The sequence below is a fragment of the Puma concolor genome, chromosome B1 (genome assembly GCF_028749965.1).
Source record: "Puma concolor isolate L17-30 chromosome B1, mPumCon1.1.hap2, whole genome shotgun sequence".
Taxonomy (NCBI): Eukaryota; Metazoa; Chordata; class Mammalia; order Carnivora; family Felidae; genus Puma; species Puma concolor.
The window spans coordinates 72454753-72475712 of NC_141670.1; the positions used below are offsets into that span (position 1 = coordinate 72454753).

Sequence of the window (20960 nt, forward strand, 5' to 3'; positions counted from 1 at the left end):
TTGCAAATGGAGAAACAGGCTTGAGAGTTTTGAAATGGCCACAATCTCCAGATAAAGAAACTGTGCATTTTCACAACTGTAAATTTTTGTTAACGTATTCACAAACATCTGCTACACTAACGAGTGCCTTTGTGTAGATTCGCTAACATTTTAGAATTAGGTCCTGAACGTTAGAGACCCTCGTTGAAGGAATCACAGGCATCAAACCAAGTTAACTTCAAATACTGCCTGAATCAGTCTGAGATAAAAGGAAGAAAAATGAAGAACTTCATTCCGGAAGCGAAGGTGACACAGTCGTCCACATTGTCGCATACGGCACATGGACACTCAGGCTTTGCTGTCACAGCTGGGAGACGACACCAGAAAGCACGTGGCCAAGTGCCTAAGGCTTCCGCAAAAAAAAACCCAGCGAGCACCGCAACGGTTTCCGGCTAACCGGATTCCCACCTACAGAGCAATGGGGACGAAAGCGGCGTCGGCGTCTCCAGCCCCCGGCGCCCCGCTCCGCCGCTCCCGCCCTGCAAACCCGGGAGGGGGAGGAGCCGAGGAATCGAAAGAGAAAGCAGGCGGCGGGAGCTGGCGGCCGCCGGCCTCCGGGAGCGGGGCGCGGGGATGGAGCTGCGGGCGCTCTGGCTGCTTTGCTGCTGCTTCTGCTGCTGCGGCCGCGCTGCGGACCCCCGCGCCACCTTCACGGCGACGGAGCCGCGGAGCCGCGAGCGACAGGCAGCCGCCTTCCGGGTACCGAGCGCGCGCCGCCCTGTGTCTGTTTCCTGGTCGCCCCTTCAGGTCCCGGGTCGGGGCTGGGGCAGGGGACCAGTGAGAGCCGCCACTCCTGGTGGTCACCCGGCCCGCAGCTCAGTGATGGGTTTGGGGTTTCTGACAAGTTCGCAAGTCAACCTCTCCCTCCTTTCCCCATGTGCCAGCTCTCCCTTGCCTGGGCTGACCAAAAGATTTGATTTTCTGGGGAAGATTCGTCGCGGTAGATTTATATGATACGCCCAAAGTAATCAATGGATATGTTCAAAGTATTCTCGATTGGAAGAAGCACCCCTTTTAGCAGTCCCCTGGACTGCCCTCACTGCCTTCCAAAGCCGTTCCTTTACAGTGAAAAGAACCAGATAAAGGCGGAAGAAACCCGTCAGTTTTCCTTCCGCAGGGGGGCGCTGGTGACCTCCTGTAACACAATGTTCTAAACAAAGAACCTGCATTTAGAGAGGTCACAGAATCCTTCCCATTTATGATTTGCGTGAACGGGGCCTCCTTCAATTGGTGTAGCGACCTTAAAAATTCTTCTTCACTTGCTGGAAATAGATTTTGAAAAGGAGGAAGCATTTAATTTCCTTTTCACATTATTTTCGGAAGTCTTCATAATAATGCTTAGATTTTTACCCCAGCATTCAAACTCTAGAATGGACCGAATTAGCTGAATATAAATAGGTTTTTACTGAGATCAAGGGATACGGATTTAGAACTTGCCTCAGTATGTTCTCTGTATCTGATACCATTTAACAATTTTTTTAATCATGAAAGATGTCATTTCATTGTAAAAGAAAATTGATTTGTTCTAAATAAAAGTAAGTACGGATTTAGTAATACGGCTTTTTGGAATCATATATATATATATATATATATATATATATATGCTGATATACTGTTGGGATTTCTCCTGGAAGTCTATAGCTGTACTCTTTTCTGCTCCTCCTCTCTCCCCTAGAAAATTCCATTGTTTAGGAAGCCCTAACCTTGCCTGATTCTGTCCATTCTTGTGTTTTGCCCAAACGAAGATGTGTTTTATTGCTCTTGAGTTACATTGTAGCTTTTAAAACCGGAAGCACCGGTACAATTGTTTGAGAACAAACTTCCTGTCCTATATTCTAACCCTGCCCTGAACTTGGTTGTGTACTGTGGTGACCCACACCCTTTAGGGAGAATGTAGTTCATCTCATCTATACTGATAATGGCATTCCTTGGCTGAATAAATAAACGCACTGCCTTACTCCTCAAGAAAATCATTTTGGAGGATTGTAGGCACAAGGAGGCCAGAGTAATAAATATATTTTTTAACTTATATAATTCATAAGGATATGTATTTACTTATATAGTTATTCATGTTGGTCCTGTCAAGAGGCCATACCCAGGAGACGATTGTCTACAAAATGCAACTCTTCTCAGAGGCACCTGGGAGGTTCAGTCCATTGGGCGTCCTACTCTCCATTTCAGCTCAGGTCATGATCTCAAGATCCTGATGCATGGGGCTCCATGCTGGGCGTTAATTATTTCATTAATAATCCTTCCAGGACAGCTCAGTAAGGAAAAAAATAAATTACGATTAGTTTCAGTAATAATTTGCTTAAAAATAAACAGCCTAAATCTATTAAGAGCATGAATGCAAAATGTCCTTTGTGTATTTATTCAACAACAAATTGTAATTAAACATCTATCGTGTGCCAGCCAAGTGCTCAGTGCGGGAAATGCGGTGATGAGTAAGACAGGCAGTTCTTGCCCTCATTTTGCTTATAGGTTTAAGACACAGGCACACAATAAACACATAAATCCATAAACAAATACATAAGAGCTAGAGTCGGAAACTTATCAAATGGCAGTCCCCTGAAGTTTTATTGCTCCTGCATGGTTGGTTAGCATTAGGAAATGGAAGCATTTTCTCATAGGTTAAGATAAGTTACAACATTCAGAGCCGAGGAATCTGTAAATAATGGCCACATTTTCCCTCCAGATCGACAAGCCAATGTATCTTCCTGGGACATTTCCAGGATTGCCTCTTTTTCATAAAGACTTGTTACCCTTAATGAGATAGACGTCTCTATACAGCTCAAAAAGAATCAGATTTATTTATTATTTACTTATCTCTTTTGTCATGCTTTGTTACTTAGTGCTGGGAAATACAAAGATAAAGACACACTTTCCAAATTCAAAATTTTTAATCTAATGAGTTTCAGTTGGTGATAATTTTCACTAGCATCTAGTGTTTATTTGCAATTCATTTTATTTTTTTCCAGTGTGTTAAACAAACATATTTAGTGCTTTTAACATGCTTAGGGAAGAGGAATTATAAATGGATACGAGATACCTTTCCCGGCCTCAAAAATGTACCTGAAATCAGATGGTAGTTTTCATACAAATGTCTATAAATCTGATCTGGGCCTCTTATGCAGTCTTTCATTGTGATCTTCAGGAAAGAAATCAAGCTTTGACTTTTAATACCTGAAAAATATGCCCAATTTAGTTACATATAAATTGCTCTGCAAAGTTAACATAGGTCATGTAAATTAACTTTTTTCTTCTTTTAGGAAAGTCTTCATAGACATCGATACTTGAATTCTGTATTCCCTGGTGAAAACTCCAGTGCCGTCTATGGAATAAATCAATTTTCTCATTTGTTTCCTGAAGAGTTTAAAGGTATGGCATGATTGTGCCATTGGTTGTTTGGTTTCCGGATTTTTATTTGTTCCTGTAATTTTTGATGAATTGTGTAATTGTGAATCTGGTGACATGAGTCATAGTTAACATTTATTACATACTGAACGTCAAGCATGTGCCAGGTGCTGACAGAAAAATTAATTCATGGTCCTTCTCTTGTAATTATTGCCTAAGATTTAAATGTTATAATTGTAGACGTTTCCATGTGGCTGTAAGGGCCAATGTTCCATCCTTTGTGCAGTTTTTTAGTGCTGTTTCTATTCAAGACATCCACAGTTCCATGGGTTAGGATAAAACCAGCGATGTCAAGAAGACTCATTTTTATTATTGACCAAGTTCTAAAAGACAGGTCATTTTCTGTGGCAACTCCTAGTACTATTGTAGGAATTCCTATCTTGGTAGCTTTCAGTGAGTGCATTTCATGTTACGAGAAAGCATTAAAAGAAAATCTCAAATGGCAGGTTCTACCAGAAAGCTACTGTTTCTGTTTGAAAAGTTCCTGCAAAAAGAATCCCAGGGGGCCTCCCTATAATATAATGTTGGCTGCCTTTTCCTTCCATGTTTCAATTCAGCTATTTACTTAAGAAGCAAACCTTCCAGATTGCCCAGATACCGAGCAGAAGTGCAAACATCCATACCCAATGTGTCTTTACCATTAAGATTCGACTGGCGGGACAAGCGTGTTGTAACACAAGTGAGAAACCAGCAGACGGTGAGTTTCAGGAGTTGTTGTTGTTGCTGCTGCTGCTGCTGCTTTTCTCTTTTTAAATACTCTTAGTGTGGGAAGTCACCTTTGAGGTCCAGTTCAGTCAAACTTGTGATAGAAGCCATCATTTCTCTGGGTAAAGTCACAGAGATGATCTCCAATCATCCAGAAATGACAACTAAGGGAGAATCTCTGGTGAAATGAGAGACAGAGGCCAAAGCCTGACTGTTATTTTGAAGATAAGCCTGTCCCTCTGAACCCCCACCATTGGCATAGGCAATGTCAGCTGACCAGGGAAAGTCGATCCCCTAACCACAGGGATACAGTCTCAGTTTATCTGCAGTGGAAACCTCACCTTTTAGCTTTTTTAGCTTCCTGGTGTGTAGTGTCTTAGAGCAGTCACTATCTAGTTAGGATGCCTTTTTTACTTCTCAGGTTATACATCCGTTGATATAAATTCTACCACCAGATCATGTATTTACTTTATTATTGAATCCAGAGTGAAGTATTAGTCAGAAACTGAATCCTTCCAGGAAGTGTCTGTATTGTATTAAAGGAATACAATTGAATTAATCTTTTTTTTTTTAAACTTCAACAGACGAGGGGAGTGCTTTCTTTCTTTTTTTTTTTTTAATGTTTACTTATTTTTGAGAGAGAGAGAAGAGTGGGGGAGGTGCAGAGAGGAAGACACAGTATTCAAAGCAGGCTCCAGGCTCTGAGCTGTCAGCACAGAGCCCGATGTGGGGCTTGAACCCACAAAGTGTGGGATCATAACCTGGGACAAAGTTGGCCGCCCACCCGACTGAGCCACCCAGGCACCCCAGAATTAGTAATATTTAATCAAAGTAATATACTGTAGGGGTGTCTGAGTGGCTCCGTCGATTAAGCATCCAGCTCAGGTCATGATCTCATGGTTTGTGGGTCTGAGCCCCACGTCGGGCTCTGTGTTGACAGCTCAGAGTCTGGAGTCTGCTTTGGATTCTGTGTCTCCCATTCTCTTTGACCCTCCCCACTCGTGTTTTGTCTCTCTCCCTCTCTCTCTCTCTCTCTCTCTCTCTTCCTCTCTCTCTCCCTCTCTCTCAAAAACAAACATTAACGGGGCGCCTGGGTGGCGCAGTCGGTTAAGCGTCTGACTTCAGCCAGGTCACGATCTCGCGGTCTGTGAGTTCGAGCCCCGCGTCAGGCTCTGGGCTGATGGCTCGGAGCCTGGAGCCTGTTTCCGATTCTGTGTCTCCCTCTCTCTCTGCCCCTCCCCCGTTCATGCTCTGTCTCTCTCTGTCCCAAAAATAAATAAACGTTGAAAAAAAAAAACATTAAAATATTTTTTTCTAATTAAAAAAAAAAACAAAGAAATATACTGGAGAGATATTTTTGAACAGAAACTGCCCTCCTGGGACAGCTATGGAAAGGTAAACTAAAGCTAGCTATTGGTATGGTGCCCTGCAATCTGTATTTGCTTTTCTCAAGGTGTGGAAACCCACAAGTAGAGTTTGTTACTGCATATTTTCCTATGCCATAGGCGCTGGAGATATAGATATAGTAAGACACTTAAAGCAATAAAGTTGCTCGACAAAGACGACCAATTGTTCGTCTTCCTTTCTTTGCATGGGCCATGCAGCCCATGTCCTATGATTAAGGCAGCAGGGCCCAATTGCAAATCTTACTCTTACCTGTGCCTTTTCTATGGGTCCTTCTTCCTTGTGCATGATCCTTGATTTCATTTCCTCCATCTTTCCCTTTTTTTTTTCAGGACCAACACTTTTATTCTTTTGTTCCAGTTTGTTCAATAAGATCCAGTTAATAGATCCAGAATCAGGAAGAGTGTCAGGCAATATTTGAGTAAGGAATGACCAGTATGGGTTTTTATCATTATGACATTTTATGGGCATACGTGATAGGCCCGTGCTGGCTCCTTGACAGCCTAAAAAAGTAAATCATTCAGTTCCCGTGTCCATCAAGTCATGAGTACAACGTATATGACATATCCTCACCCCATGTCACCTCATGGAGATGGTGGATGTCATAGCGGCAGAGTGTCCGGGGAGGAGCAAGAAGGAAGTTGGTACACTTCCTAAAAGCAGAAGTCCCGTTCAGTGCACTGGTTAGTCTTTTAAAAGACCATCAGTTCGTCCAAGTGTTTTCTCAGTCTCTAAAATTCGCTTTTTTCTTGCATTGTCTACTGTGCAATAGCAATGCTACCAATTTATCTTTTCTTATGATTACATTTTGATGCTTGAAAGAGAATTTTGGTTTTCCTTTCTTTTGGCAGTTGGAAAATCTACAGGATGGGCAGTATTTTGCAGCCACCCCCCCCCCCCCCGAGTCTGCTCATGTTAATTGACTTGATAACTTGTGATATGTAGAGATGTTGGCAAACTTGGTTTGGACATCATTTGAGGATAAACACTATGCTATCTCTCTTTTTAAACAGTGTGGAGGTTGCTGGGCCTTCAGTGTGGTGGGTGCCGTGGAATCTGCATATGCGATAAAAGGGAAGCCTTTGGAAGACCTAAGTGTTCAGCAGGTCATTGATTGTTCATATAATAATTACGGCTGCAATGGAGGGTCTACTCTCAATGCTTTGAACTGGCTGAATAAGGTGATTTCTCGGCCTTTCGAACTCTTCGTTTCCGCTTTTGTTTACTTAACATGCATTTAGAATGGAAACAGTTTACTCTCATATACCAAAGAATGTTTTTAAGTTCAGAAATTTAAACGACCGAAGCTTGAATTAATCAGATTTCAAAATGAATTGCTTTCAGGCAAGTCGGCTGTTGAGAAATCAAAGCGTGAAAAATCTTACCTGAGATCTGTTTTCAGAAAAACATGTATGTTTATTTCTTAGCACTTCTTAATAGGTCAGTGCTCTTTTACATAGAGACATTCGCATCATGTCCCAGAAGGATGAGAACATACGATTATTGATTTCCATAGAATTTTTGAATACTGAGATTATAAGGGATGTTAGAAATCAGCAAATGTAGTAACTCTTTATGTGGATGAAGAAATGAGCCCTGAGAGGTGAGATCATGTTGCCAAATTAGCAGCTGAGCCAGGACTGTGTCTTAAGTCTTCTGTTCCCACTGAAGGGCTTTATCCCATATATATACCACAGTGTCTCTCGGTGTTCTTAGGACACTCTCTGACATTGTCCTCTATCCAGTATCCACTGCATGAAGCCAGACAGTGAGGCTGTTGCTATGTTTTGTAAAAGTGGTCAAGCTGGAATTTCCCAAATTTGAATATCCTTTCCTTGTTCATTTTCTGTATTTTGAGTCACTGCATACCAGAAGCTGCTCGGTACACATCAGGGGCAACCAAGAATGGTGTGGTCCCTGGCTTCTGTAACGCCAGGAATCAGGAAAGTAAGATTGCGTCTCGACAACTAAAAAATAAATGACATGTGCCAGTCGAATGGCACAAAGATGTGGATAGAAAGAATGCTTGACCTGACCATTGCCTGTGCATAAAACGCTGTGCTGAGTGAGTCTCAGAGACTTGCTGACAGAACTTATGGCTTTGGAAGGAAAATGGCTCACCTTATTTTAACCTCAGGAGAAAAATGATAAGACTTTATTATCCAGTGGAAGAAGGTTCTAAGGAAGGAAGATATAGGGAAACAATAGTAGGAGAGAAAGATAATTGAGTTTAATTACTTAGTATGTCCCTACCAAACACCCAAAGATTTAATCTAAGGTCTTAATAACGTAAGGAATATTCGTGTGATGAGGGCGTGGCCAAGTTGAATCTTATTTTGACATGTTGCAGTAAGTTCTATTTGATTTCTGAAACAATTGCATTTTAAATAAAGAACATTCTGGATGTTCATTTTCTCTTAGACGCATGTAAAACTGGTGAGAGATTCAGAGTACCCATTCAAAGCGCAAAATGGCCTGTGCCATTACTTTTCTGATTCACATTCTGGATTTTCAATCAAAGGTTATTCTGCATATGACTTCAGGTAATTGTCTTATCCTAGTGTGTCTTTCCCTCTATTTCTTAATTTCTGATCCGTTGGCTATTCAGAATTAATAACTTGATTGAAGGCATAAGTGCCTACTTATTTTAAGACCTGCTTTTTACTAAAGAGACCAATGGAGTGCTATGGTTGTTACAACGACCAATGGATGTTGTTTCTTATGCATGATCAGCTTATTTTTCCATTTGTCATTAGAATAGAATTAACACATTTAAATCCAGCTTAAGGTGTAATTTATACTGACCACCTTCCTCTTAACAAATTGAGTTGTCATAATTGCCATTAGTATATTTCAGCCTTACTGTTGAATCAATCCAAAATTGCTTTGTGTTACTCTCCAGCTAATATCAAGCAATCTACATAACCAAGAAGCATTTTTTGAACACCCTTGGATTTTTTAAAGCATTAACTTTAATAAAAGCATAAACTGAAACTTAGAAGCAAATAAGAGTATATTACTGGAGGTAGATTATGCGGCATGCACTATAGGCACGAGGGACGCACAGGGGTGGATAAAGATAGGCCGAGGAAGGGCCCTGAAGTGTTGGAAGTTGAAGGGCAAGATGACTTTGGGTAGGTTCAGAGGGAAACAGTCGTTAAAAAGGGCTTTAAAAATGCATGAAAACCTGAAAGCCAGCTAGAAAACCATTGTGACCATTCAATACAGTGCAAGATAGGTGTTCAGGGATAATAGGACAAAGGAAGACACAAACAACTCCTTTTTGCGTTTAAAAAAATGTAGAGGAAACCTCACACAGTCTTTTGAAACAGAGAAAGCAGAAAGTAAATTATATTCAGCTGAGGTGACAGACTACCCTAAAACATACTGATACTGAATATAAAAGAGTCTCTTGATCCAGATGGTGCCAACCCATGAGATCTGAAGGAAATCAAGGGTGAAATTAGATCATTGAAGAAAATGGAACCCCTCTGAATAAGCACGAGTGTACCAGAGGGCTGGCACATTGCCGGCACAGCTCCTGTCCACAGCAAGGACTCTCGGGGTGACCCTAGGAACCAAACACCAGAGAACTGCGATCCCACAGACGGAGGCTCCTCAGAATCAATCACTAAATGTGCAAAGTCATTGAGTGCATCATTCCACATCTTTTTGAAGGAAATGCACTTTCAGAAATGAGAAAGTGTGCTTCTATCAGCTACCAGTTCCTTGGGAGTAAAAGGAAGGCGTGTGCACGAGAAATAACTCGATTTTCAAAATGTCACTTAAAAATTTCAGGGAATGCCCCATCATGAGTAGCAAAGTGAAAAAAAAAAAAAAAATTAGGAAGAAACCGGAGAAGAATAAGCATTAGCTTGAATTAGAGAGTGAGAGAGAGAGAATGTAAGTCACTGGCATTGGACCTGAAGTATGATCCATGTAATTCTTTGGCTAAGAAGAACAGAGGTCCCACTAAAAAAAATCTCTATGTTTACACTGAATATAAACATTCTGATAATACAGTGCTAAGCTAATCTGGAAAGAAAGAAAAAGAAAGAAAGAAAGAAAGAAAGAAAGAAAGAAAGAAAGAAAGAAAGAAAGAAAAGAAAGAAAGAAAGGGAGAGAGAGAGGAAGGAAGAAAGAAAAAAGAAGAGAAAGAAAAAGAGAAAGAAAGAAAGAAAGAAAGAAAGAAAGAAAGAAAGAAAGAAAGAAAGAAAGAAAGAAAAGGTTACCTAGTAATAATCTCGGAGCAGCGTTAGAAGAATGGTCTTAGATATGAGACATAATAGGTTAATACCCCTCATAGAAAGTAAAGCCCCCCCCCCCCCCAGAGAATATTGAGGGATTTTATGTAAAGAATGAGAGAGGAGAAAGTCAAGGAGGAGAACAGGCTTTTTGGCCTGAACAGCTGAAAGGATGGAATTAACTGTCACTGGAGATATGAAAGTCTAAGGCATGAACGGATTCAGCAAGCAACATCATGTTCCAGCAGTAATCCCGAGAAACTCTGGAAGGGAAATGGAGAAATGAGACAGAACAGGAAAGGAAGGGTTTTCGTATTAAGCAAAATAGAACTGAGGGTACTGGTCCTACCGGGGAGCTATTGGGGCCAAGGTAAACTATGCATTTCAATGTTATCCCATCCAAATTGATGATCACTGCATTCCGTGTCAGTTGAGGGTGCTGCCAGGGTAGAGGTTGGGGGGGTGAGCTGGATTTCCTGGCTCTTTAAGAGAAGAGCCTCAGGCAAAAAACCACAGTGGGCCCCATGTTTGAAGCCAGGCTGATTGTGCCCCTGTTACCGCCTCCAACACCAGCACCACCACCGCAGTGGCAAGGGCCAGAGGACTTGGAAAGATTTTCCACAGCAACGCTGTAACCAGGCACTCGACTAGGCCCCTAACACTTAAATACCGTCACTTCCATTGAGGTTTCTGAGACTCAGGGAGGGTCACAGAGCTCGTGAACTAACTATAGGGCCACATTAGAATTCATATTTGTCGAGCTCTGAAACTCATACTTTTTCCCCTCCCTTTATTTCTCAGGTCATGAGCTCTTTAATTTTTCAGTAGTTTCAGACAGTGTGAGCCCACACACAGCTATCGGCCAAAAACTCCAAAAAATCTCATGCAGAGCCTGAAAAGATTAAAACTAAGCCAACCAGCAACCAACCAAACAAGCAAAACCTCACTGAGTCGTAAGAACATAGTCTAGTCGCAAAGGAAAATTACCATTTATATCCAGGCTTCTTCATGCATTTTTGTTTATCAGGCCCCAGGAAAGACCGTTCAGAACTCAAAATAAATATGAGAGTGACTATGTCAAGAAAAAGAGAAGGAACCCCGTATTAACAATGGACTGAAAAACTAGGGCACAGTATTAACACACTGAATTCTAGGAATGAGAAAATGGAAATCTACATACTCATGTAGAGTCTAGAACAGAAAAGACCTACCTTAGTCACTAAATCTCGATGACAGTAAACTTGAGAATTCTTTTAAAGATTGTAGGATTTGTATCTTACTGATCCATAAAGTGGATAGTAAGCATATGGGAAAAGATTTGATAACGTGTCCATTATCAGCAGAGTATATTTTGATAGTACACTTGACCCTCAAACAACACAGGCTTGAACTGCATGTTCCACTAATACGTGGGTTTTTTTCCAGTAAACACAATATGGTACTGTATTTTATTTTCCTTATGATTTTACGAAAACTTTTTTCCCTAACTTTATTGCAGGAATACAGTAATTGAGTACATAAAATGTACAAAAAATGGGTTAATCCACTGCTTATGTTATCAGCAAGTCTTCCAGTCAACAGTAGACTATTAAGGCTTTGGGGAGTCAAAAGCTATATGTGGACTTTCCACTATGTGGAGGTTCGGCACCCCTATCCCTGGGTTCACGGTCAATTGTAATTCTATATTGGGCTAATAATGGAAAAAAGATGCTGTTTGGAGTATATTTTGACTTGATAAAAGCCAACGTCTTTCTGAAACACAGATGGTAACAATGCTAGTCGGTTCTGGGGCTAAATGGAACTTTTGCCTTCTGGTCTTGACTGGCATGTCTTCCTATTTCATATTTTCCAGCATCTTTGATATCTTTTCTTTAGTGCTGCCTCCAAGCAGAGACTATTACTCAATTGGTTTTTGATCGTACAATGTTAATTACCCTTTGCATTCTAAAAACTATTTCTTCTTCTTGATGTTTCTCTTTCCATCATGCTGTCCTTGACACTGGATCTTTGATGTCATATATTTACGGTATAGCTTTTGTTTTCTTCAAAAGGTAGAGACAGCTGTATCACTGTTTTACAGAGATAATCCTATTTGTCATATTTGGATAGCAAAATAGTCAAAATTTTTACTATAAAATGTTCAAAAATTTGAATACAATAAAATACACATTATACACTACAATCTATGCTGAGCAAAATTGGTTTATTAGATAACTTAGAAATAAGAAAAGGAAGCAATATTTATTTTAAATGTAGAGTATGATTTATGTGTAGGCATGCTATAAAATTTATACCTACAATTTTATCCTTATACTGATTTGCGACATAGATGACTTCAGTCACCTGCTGGAGTCACTGGACTCCAGTGTGACTGAAATGACTCCAGTCTGTAGCTGGAATTTGAACCTAGCTATGTGGAACTTCACGGACTATACCCTACCTGTCCCAAGGTAATATTAATGAATACAAGTTATTATTACGGTAGCAAAAATTAGGATTGACTGCTTATAGATCTCCAAGAAAAAGATCTTCGTGTTAACAGGTAATATGGATAAATGTTTAGAATGAATGTGTAGTTTCTGTCTCAATAAATTCTCTTATGCACTCAATTTTTTCCCCACCTGTGGACAAAATATCCCCTTGATAGAAACTGATCTCCGGCTGGATATGACGATGGATTATTTACTCTTTCAAGCTACAAATCCAACCATAGCTTGCTGTGGCAATACACTCCCAAATGCTATCTAAATGGCTTGAAATGTGAGTGACTTGGTTTCAGTGTCCACACACAAAGCTGACCTTTAAAAGTGTAAATAATGGTTTAATCACATACTTCCAAGATTGATGACGGCTGAGTGTTGTGTAACATTAGGCTTTATCAGTACACGTCCATGTGTGAGAGCAATAACTATGTCTTTCGCAGTCTTTGCAATCTAGTACTGGTTCTCCTGGTACCTTGGCATCTCTTCTGTTGCATGATGACAGTCGCCACTTTGAGATAACCCTCCCCTATGATTTCTGCATTTGGCGTTCCGTTAACAGAAGTTGGTCAGTTTCTTGATTCTCACATGGTGTGGCAGAGATATGTCTCCGTGCATTCAGTCTTCTCACTTTCCTTATTAGAAGAATCCCCTTAGAACTAGATGCTCTAGCTAGCTACAAAACTCCACTTCCCATCTTCCCTGAAGCTAAACTTAGTTAACCCGTAACTGAATACTAGCCAATACATATACATATAGGCATATGCACAATGGGCACGTTACTTTTCGGAAGTCTTCTTGACAGGAATGTAGCCCTTCGTTCTCCTTTTTGCTGTTTAAAAGATATGTTGAATGGCTAGAGCTCCAGCAGCCACCTTGGGCCACAAATTGACCTTGGCAATGGGAACCTCACATGGCAGAATGAGAATCTAGAAAGATTCTGACTTCCAATATCTTGGAGCCTCATAGCAGTCCTGGGCTGTCGATCTCCCAGACTTCTTCTAGTTTCCGTTCTTTACATCTTCTGTAATTGCAACCAAGTCTATTCCTAACCATGCACAGATTAAATAGATTATAAAATATCTTTACCTCAAAAACTAACCTCCTTAGGGCACCTGGGTGGCTCAGTCGGTTAAGTGTCCGACTCTTGATTTCGGCTCAGGTCATGATCTCACGGTTTGTGGATTCAAACCCCACATGGGGCTCTGGGCTGATGGTATGGAGCCTGCTTGAGATTCTCAGTCTCCCTCTCTTTCTGCTCCTCCCCTGCTTGTGTTCTCTCTCTCACCTCCTTGACTGTATATTTCCTCTTTTGGTAGTGACCAAGAAGACGAAATGGCAAAAGCACTTGTCACCTTTGGCCCATTGGTCGTGGTAGTAGATGCAGTGAGCTGGCAAGACTATTTAGGAGGCATAATACAGCACCATTGCTCTAGTGGAGAAGCAAATCATGCAGTTCTCATAACCGGGTTTGATAAAATAGGTAAGTGCTGAACAGACTTGATTGGTTACTTTCCAGCCTGAACTCTGATTAACAAATGATCACCATTATTTTTAAAATGCTGAAATTTCGGGGCGCCTGGATGGCTCAGTTGGTTAAGCATCCAACTTCAGCTCAAGTCATGATATCATGGTTTGTGGGTTTGAGCCCCACATCGGGCTCTGTGCTGACAGCTCGGAGCCTGGAACCTGCTTTGGATTCTGTGTCTCCCTCTCTCTCTGCCCACCCCCTCACTAATACTCTATCTCTCTCTCTCTCTCAAAAATAAATAAAAACATTTAAAAATCAATCAGTCATTCAATCAACCAAGCTGAAATTTGGTTGTTCTATGTCTAAGTCCTCCTAAGACCTTTACAGCTTTTCAGTAGACTTCCAGGTACAAATGCCCTGTCATGTCCCCCCCCCCCCCCACCAATCAATTAATACCTTGTTAAAACGATGATAATTCTTGATTTAAATAATGTGCATTCTCCACCTGGAATGTTTACAATACTTGTTGGGAAAAAAGACCTGCTTATTATTTTATCATACATATCTAACAGTTCTTCCTCTCCCCCCGCCCCCCTTTTCCTAATTCCCTGGAATTGCGTGTATGTTTTCATTTCATGCTATCCAAATTCAAACGTGTATTTTTCCATTATTAGAGTGTGACACTAACTACAGCTCCGATTTACTTGGCTAGTATATATTAGAATAACATTACATTTTTAATCTTTTGCTCAGAGCTACTATACTTCTCCAGAACTAGCCTTTAAATAAACATGCATTCACAAAAAAATCTGAGTTTTTCAGAACTTGTTGCCATTTTATATCTTGCAGGAAATACTCCATATTGGATTGTGCGGAACTCATGGGGAAGTTCATGGGGAGTAGATGGCTATGCCCATGTTAAAATGGGAGGCAATATTTGTGGTGAGTCATGAATTGATGTTTAAAACTTCAGGCTAAATGTACAGGAAGATACTTTGACTATATTAAAATTATATATCTGTCCAGTCCATAGTATACTTTTACAGTAATAATTTTCATTCTTTAGCCAACTGTTACAAATAAAATAGTGTTGGGGCACCTGGGTGGCTCAGTCGGTTAAGCATCTGACTCAATTTCAGCTCAGGTCATGATCTCGTGGTCATGAGATCGAGCCCCATGTGGGGTTCCTTGCTGGGCCTGGAGCCTGCTTAAGATTCTCTCTCTCTCTCTCTCTCTCTCTCTCTCTCTCCCTCCCTCCCTCCCTCTGCCCCTCCTTATGCACCTCCCCTGTTCATGTGCATGCACACCCATGTGCTTGCTCTCTCTCAAAAATAAATTAATTAATTAACCTAATTAAACAGTGTTCTTAAAAGAGACACTATTGCATATGTTCATATTTTGAAAAGGAGGAGAGACTTCCCTGAAAACAAATATAATGAGCAAAATATGATAAAAGGGTGTAATAATTTACTGAAGTTAACTTCAAACACCATATAAATAATCAACTTAGGAGTCCAAAATTCTCCAAAAACATCACCTAGTTCTAATTTATTTTATATAACTGTATGAATTTTTCTCAACTTGTGCATTATCATATTCGCTCAAGGATTATCAAAAATCACTTTTTCTTTGTATCAAAATGTATGAAAATATGGGCATTAGGATGGTCTCTGATTTAATATGTCCCTTGTCACACCTATAGATTCAAGCAAAACAAGAACTGGGATTGAGAGGCTAAAGCAAATACCAAATATACTTATCTTACTGAATAACAATTTTTTTTGGTAATTAACTACAAGCAAAATTAAAACAGCTAGTTTAGTATTTTATGCTGTATTCTAAAAACCTATATTTAAACCTATATTCTAAGGTTTTTGATCTAGAAAATCAGCATAGTTAGGAATCAAGTTTGAGCCAAACTATATTACATATGAAAGTGATCATTTAATTTCTCATTACAATGATTCCTAACATGCATACAGGTTTTTAAAAGTTGTAGAACCCTCCAGATAGACTGAGAAAAGAGAGTACAGAAAAGTTTGACAGTTTATATTTTGATTCAGTCTAGTGACTACTGGCCAATAGTTGCATAAAGTAGGATCCATGAGAGTTAATCAATGATTTGTTCTATCACTCCAATAAAATATTTATCTTCAGTTATTTATGAAGGAGAGTGATCCTCACAGAAATCTTCCAGCCAGAGCACTAGCAACCCGATCAGGCCTCCACTTTTTAGCATCATCGGGGGCTTTCACATTTTTGGAACTTGCAGGTAAATTACTGCTGCCATTCATTGAACTTCTGCTGCTAAACATAAATGATCTCTGTCAAAGTGGTGGTGCTTGGATCTAGGCTGCTTCAGAGCTCTGGCACGAGAGTTGCAAGAACATGATTCAACATTGGTTCATAATTGCCTCATTTTGACTCTGTATCCCTCCCCCCACACACACCTCTTCTTCATCCCCCATCTACTGAGGGTGAGTTGGAATAATTTCTCCTGTCTACCTGTTTTCCAATTTGATTTTCCAAAGCTTGCCTGGTTAGTAATTATGTAGGGATCCAAATCCTTCCTGAAAATGAGTATTTCCTGAAAGTTCCATACCTGGTGATGATCACATTTCTCTTATGAATGATGTTATGACACAGACAGCATCCCATGGCCCCAAGAGATTTTAAATACATAGCTAATTACACTGAAATCCAGTCTTCAAATGGACTGTTTATTGCTTTCGCCATGATATTGAGATGTATGGTCTTGTGTGCCAAGAAAGCATAGCACATTTGTGATTTATTTAAATTTTGTGCAAGTTCCAAGTTTGAATTTTCAAATTGTATTTAAAACAGTCCTATAGGGGCGCCTGGGTGGCGCAGTCAGTTAAGCGTCCGACTCCAGCCAGGTCACGATCTCGCAGTCCGTGAGTTCGAGCCCCGCATCAGGCTCTGGGCTGATGGCTCAGGGCCTGGAGCCTGTTTCCGATTCTGTGTCTCCCACTCTCTCTGCCCCTCCCCCGTTCATGCTCTGTCTCTCTCTGTCCCAAAAATAAATAAAAAAAAAAGTTGAAAAAAAAATTAAAAAAAAAAAATAATAAAACAGTCCTATAAATAATTGTATTGCCTCGGGGCGCCTGGGTGGCGCAGTCGGTTAAGCGTCCGTCTTCAGCCAGGTCACGATCTCGCGGTCCGTGAGTTCGAGCCCCGCGTCGGGCTCTGGGCTGATGGCTCGGAGCCTGGAGCCTGTTTCCGATTCTGTGTCTCCCTCTCTCTCTGCCCCTCCCCCGTTCATGCTCTGTCTCTCTCTGTCCCAAAAATAAATAAATGTTGAAAAAAAAAATTTAAAAAAAAAATAATAATAATTGTATTGCCTCTAAGCAATATATATGAGTGCAATAAAGATTTCAGATATATTCATCTATTCAGGTAATAAGTCTTTGGGGGGTTTTTGTAGTTTTTTGAAACAAAAATATTAGTCATGTCTTCTAATATCTTCTTTTGAAGTTGCCATATTTATCCTAACAGCTATAATCATTCCATTATTTTTTGGAGGAAATAGACTAGCACTGATGATTTCTTTTTTTCTAGGTATTGCAGATTCTGTTTCTGCTGTATTTGTGTGATTTGTTGGGCAGATCAAGGGACAACTACAAAAATGAAGGTTCATAATGGAATGGAGCATAGAGTTCATTCTCAGTGTTATTTGCCTGTAGGCCATCAGCTCAGTGGCCGGGAAGTAATCTGTGGAAGAGTTGCCTACTTTAGGTTGAAGGTCAAGTTAAGAATTTCTTCAATTTGAACACACTTACCTGGTTTGATTATTGTTTTTGTTTGCTTGTTTTAATGATATACTTCTAGTAAGATTAAAGGAGGGATAGGAATTGCTTTTCCTTTGTAGAATATAATCACTAGCCTTAGCTCACACTTATATAGAAGAAAGCCAGCCTAAAACGGGGTGTGCTTCTCACAATTCACAGCCCACCGAGATGGACTTTCTTAAAGATTTTGAAATGCCAATTGCTTCACCTCCACAAAAGACGCATACCCCATGGGGCGCCTAGGTGGCGCAGTCGGTTAAGCGTCCGACTTCAGCCAGGTCACGATCTCGCGGTCCGTGAGTTCGAGCCCCGCGTCAGGCTCTGGGCTGATGGCTCAGAGCCTGGAGCCTGTTTCCGATTCTGTGTCTCCCTCTCTCTCTGCCCCTCCCCCATTCATGCTCTGTCTCTCTCTGTCCCAAAAATAAATAAATGTTGAAAAAAAAAAAAATTTTTAAAAAAAGACGCATACCCCTTGAACTGTAGAAAGGTCATGTAGAAAGAAGCAAAAGGAGAAAGGCACTTTTTAAGAGAAATAGATTGAAATTGAAGGACCGATATGGCAGCTATATGGTAGGAAAAACTCAAGTAGAATTGTCTGAGAGACTATTGTTAGGAAACTTTGTCAATAGGATTCCAATGGGTCTTTTTTCTTAGTTTGTTCTCCCTGTGTTGAGGAGCAATGCATTTTCCCACTCTCTTTCTCTTACTCTACTGTGCCACTCCTAAATTTTCCTAGTGACTTGACTTCCCTGACTAAAGAAGCCTCCTATTTTTACTATTTTATAACCATTTATTTGGCTCCATTTGTTTCTAAGCCTTTATCAAACCAGGATCTCACCTTTCGGTTCCTCCCACCATTCCTAGGCACCACCCCTTTCAAAGCCTAATCCCATCAGTCTGAGGTCTCAGCCAAACTGAATTTCCTAGGCTCTCTGGTTTCCCACTCTTCTGCTTATTTTTTCCAGGTTCCCATTAGAACCACATTTTTGTGCATCTCTGCCTTCCTCCTGGTTCCTGGTTCTTGATGCTGGTGTTCTCTCTTACAAAAGTCATTATGTGTGGGTGTGTGGGAGTGTAAGAACCTCGGGGCATAAGAGCTGACCTACTCAGTGAACAGAAGCACAATACATAGTATTAAATGGATTAATATAAGAAAATCATATCCAATATTGCATATGCAAACTTTTCTGAAATTTATGGTTGCTTTCTAAGGTGGAATATCTTAACAAAAACAGAATTTTAGACATAACAGCAACCTCTAAAAAAATTGAGGGGGTGCCTGGGTGGCTCAGTCGGTTAAGCATCCAATTGACTTCAGCTAAGATCGCAATCTTGCAGTTCGTGAGTTTGAGCCCCACGTCTGGGCCTGTGCTGACAATGAGGAGCCTGCTTGGGGTCCTTCCTCTCTTCCCCTCTGTCTCTGTGCCTAGCCTGCTCACACGTGCTCTCTCTCTCTCTCTCTCTCGAAATAAATAAGCATTAAAAAAAAATGAGGACGCCTCATTTTCCTCTTACTTTTGATCTTTATTTATCCATCCCCTTTCTTAGAAAAAGAAAAAAGCAAAACAAAACACTGTATTTCTTTGTTTTACACCAAACCAGAAGCAATCTCAAAATAATATGTGTTGACCCAGGTTTAGAAACGTTCCAGGAGGAAAAATATTGATAATTCTGATTAACATTTTCATTAGCCAAGTAGGTCAGAAAGGAACCATGTCCTGGTTCGTCTAGCTTGTATTTATTTACTGACTTCTGTATAAGTGCTCTTCTGATCATCTTTTTCAAATATTAAATGATTTTTAATTATAAAATGAATAATACCTCTCAGCTGTTCTGGATTTTGATGGCATTTATAATAAAACAACCTATATTTGACTTTGGGTGAAAAAGACTCTTTTGATAAGTGTAAGTCCTACATTTTGTGAACACAGTGTTGATGTGCTTTACATTCACATGTTTTCTCGGCTCCAAACCTATATATTCAATTTTTTGGTTTTCCCCATAGACACCTTAACCTCAATGTGTCCAAAATTATTCCCCTTTCCCTCCTTCAAAGAACAAAACAAAACACAACGAAATGAAATAAAAATATGTCTGCACCTCCTAGAGTCACTATTTGGTTAACATCATCAACATTATGTAATCACCCAATCAAACATAGTGGGGGAAATTTTAGATATTTAATCAGGTCAGCTGCACTTTAGTAACCCATCACTTAACCACCTACCTCCTCTCCATTTCTACCATCCTTTCCTAGACGCATGTTCTTTAGAAATGTCTTATCTCCACTAGTCAGTAGTCTACTTACCAGACCCCATGTCCCTTAATACATAGGTTCTCAAAGTATAGTCCCCAGACCAGAAGCCACTTGAGGACTTATGAAACACTTTGTTTTAATTAGTGCTCCAGGTGATTCTGACGGATGTTATTATCATCGATTTACCGTGTGTTCCCTGGATTTGCATTTCTGTGAGACATCATTATCATGTTATCCCCCTGCTTTAAACCGTTGGGGAGCTCTGTAATGCCTAAAAGATAACATGCCAACTCTTGGGGCACCTGGGTGGCTCAGTCGGTTAAGCATCTGACTTTGGCTCAGGTCATGATCTTGAGGTCCGTGAGTTTGAGCCCCGCGTCAGGTTCTGTGCTGACAGCTCAGAGCCTGGAGCCTGTTTCGGATTCTGTGTGTCTCTCTCTCTCTGACCCTCCCCCGTTCATGTTCTGTCTCTCTCTGTCTCAAAATAAACGAAAAAAAAAAAAAAAAAAGATAACATGCCAACTCTTTTTAAATACTTTTCACAAAGAAGCCCCTTTTCTACCTTCTTCACCTCAGTCTCTGCTGTTCTACATGGGCCTGTGCCATGCTCCAGCCCTAACTAGCTACTTGAAGTTCACCCAGTGAGACTAAAAGAAAAGCAATGAAATTTTCACATAATAATTGGGAGTCACAATGAAAATCATCAAGATGTTCCTGGGTGTGATTTCACAAAGGGAAATACTAAAGATCTCAAAGTGAATACCAAATTACACAACTTTATACAAACTCTGCATCCCCTTTAAAAATTTTAATTTGAAGTGGATCCTTATCATTAACACTAGAAACAAGTTTGAATGGGAGCCCAGGTAGAAACTGGCATTATAAATTGTTTTGACTTTACATTAAGAATTACTAATATATCCTTTGGAAAAAAAAAAAAAAAAACTCTTACAACTCTATAGTTTAATCACACCAAGAAGTAAAAATAAAAAGAGCTAAGTCAAATCATTTAGTCTGTTAAAAGAATAAACCTTTACAAATAGCATTCATTCTAAGATTCCAAGGCATCTTGGTGACAGAGCGTCTGTTAATGTATTTTTTTTCATTACTGCATGAGAAAAGCAAAAGTTGAGGTAA

General features: G+C 40.3%; 1 protein-coding gene across 1 annotated transcript; it reads left to right on the plus strand.

Moving 5' to 3' along the window:
- Positions 1 to 548: 548 nt before the first annotated feature.
- CTSO (cathepsin O) lies at positions 549 to 19441 on the plus strand. The gene is made up of 8 exons (XM_086704007.1): positions 549 to 738; positions 3309 to 3417; positions 4011 to 4150; positions 6576 to 6743; positions 7984 to 8105; positions 13606 to 13769; positions 14607 to 14699; positions 17337 to 19441. The coding sequence occupies exons 1-8, from the start codon at positions 613 to 615 to the stop codon at positions 17369 to 17371; spliced, it is 957 nt and encodes a 318-aa protein (XP_086560133.1). The 5' UTR covers positions 549 to 612; the 3' UTR covers positions 17372 to 19441.
- Positions 19442 to 20960: the final 1519 nt, after the last annotated feature.

What these genes read in the sequence shown, in the direction of transcription:
- CTSO (XM_086704007.1), top strand. Translation starts at nt 613, where the DNA reads ATGGAGCTGCGGGCGCTCTGGCTGCTTTGCTGCTGCTTCTGCTGCTGC. An exon ending in CTTTGAACTGGCTGAATAAG is followed by an intron (nt 6,744 to 7,983) that starts GTGATTTCTCGG and finishes ATTTTCTCTTAG; the next exon opens with ACGCATGTAAAACTGGTGAG. An exon ending in AACCGGGTTTGATAAAATAG is followed by an intron (nt 13,770 to 14,606) that starts GTAAGTGCTGAA and finishes TATATCTTGCAG; the next exon opens with GAAATACTCCATATTGGATT.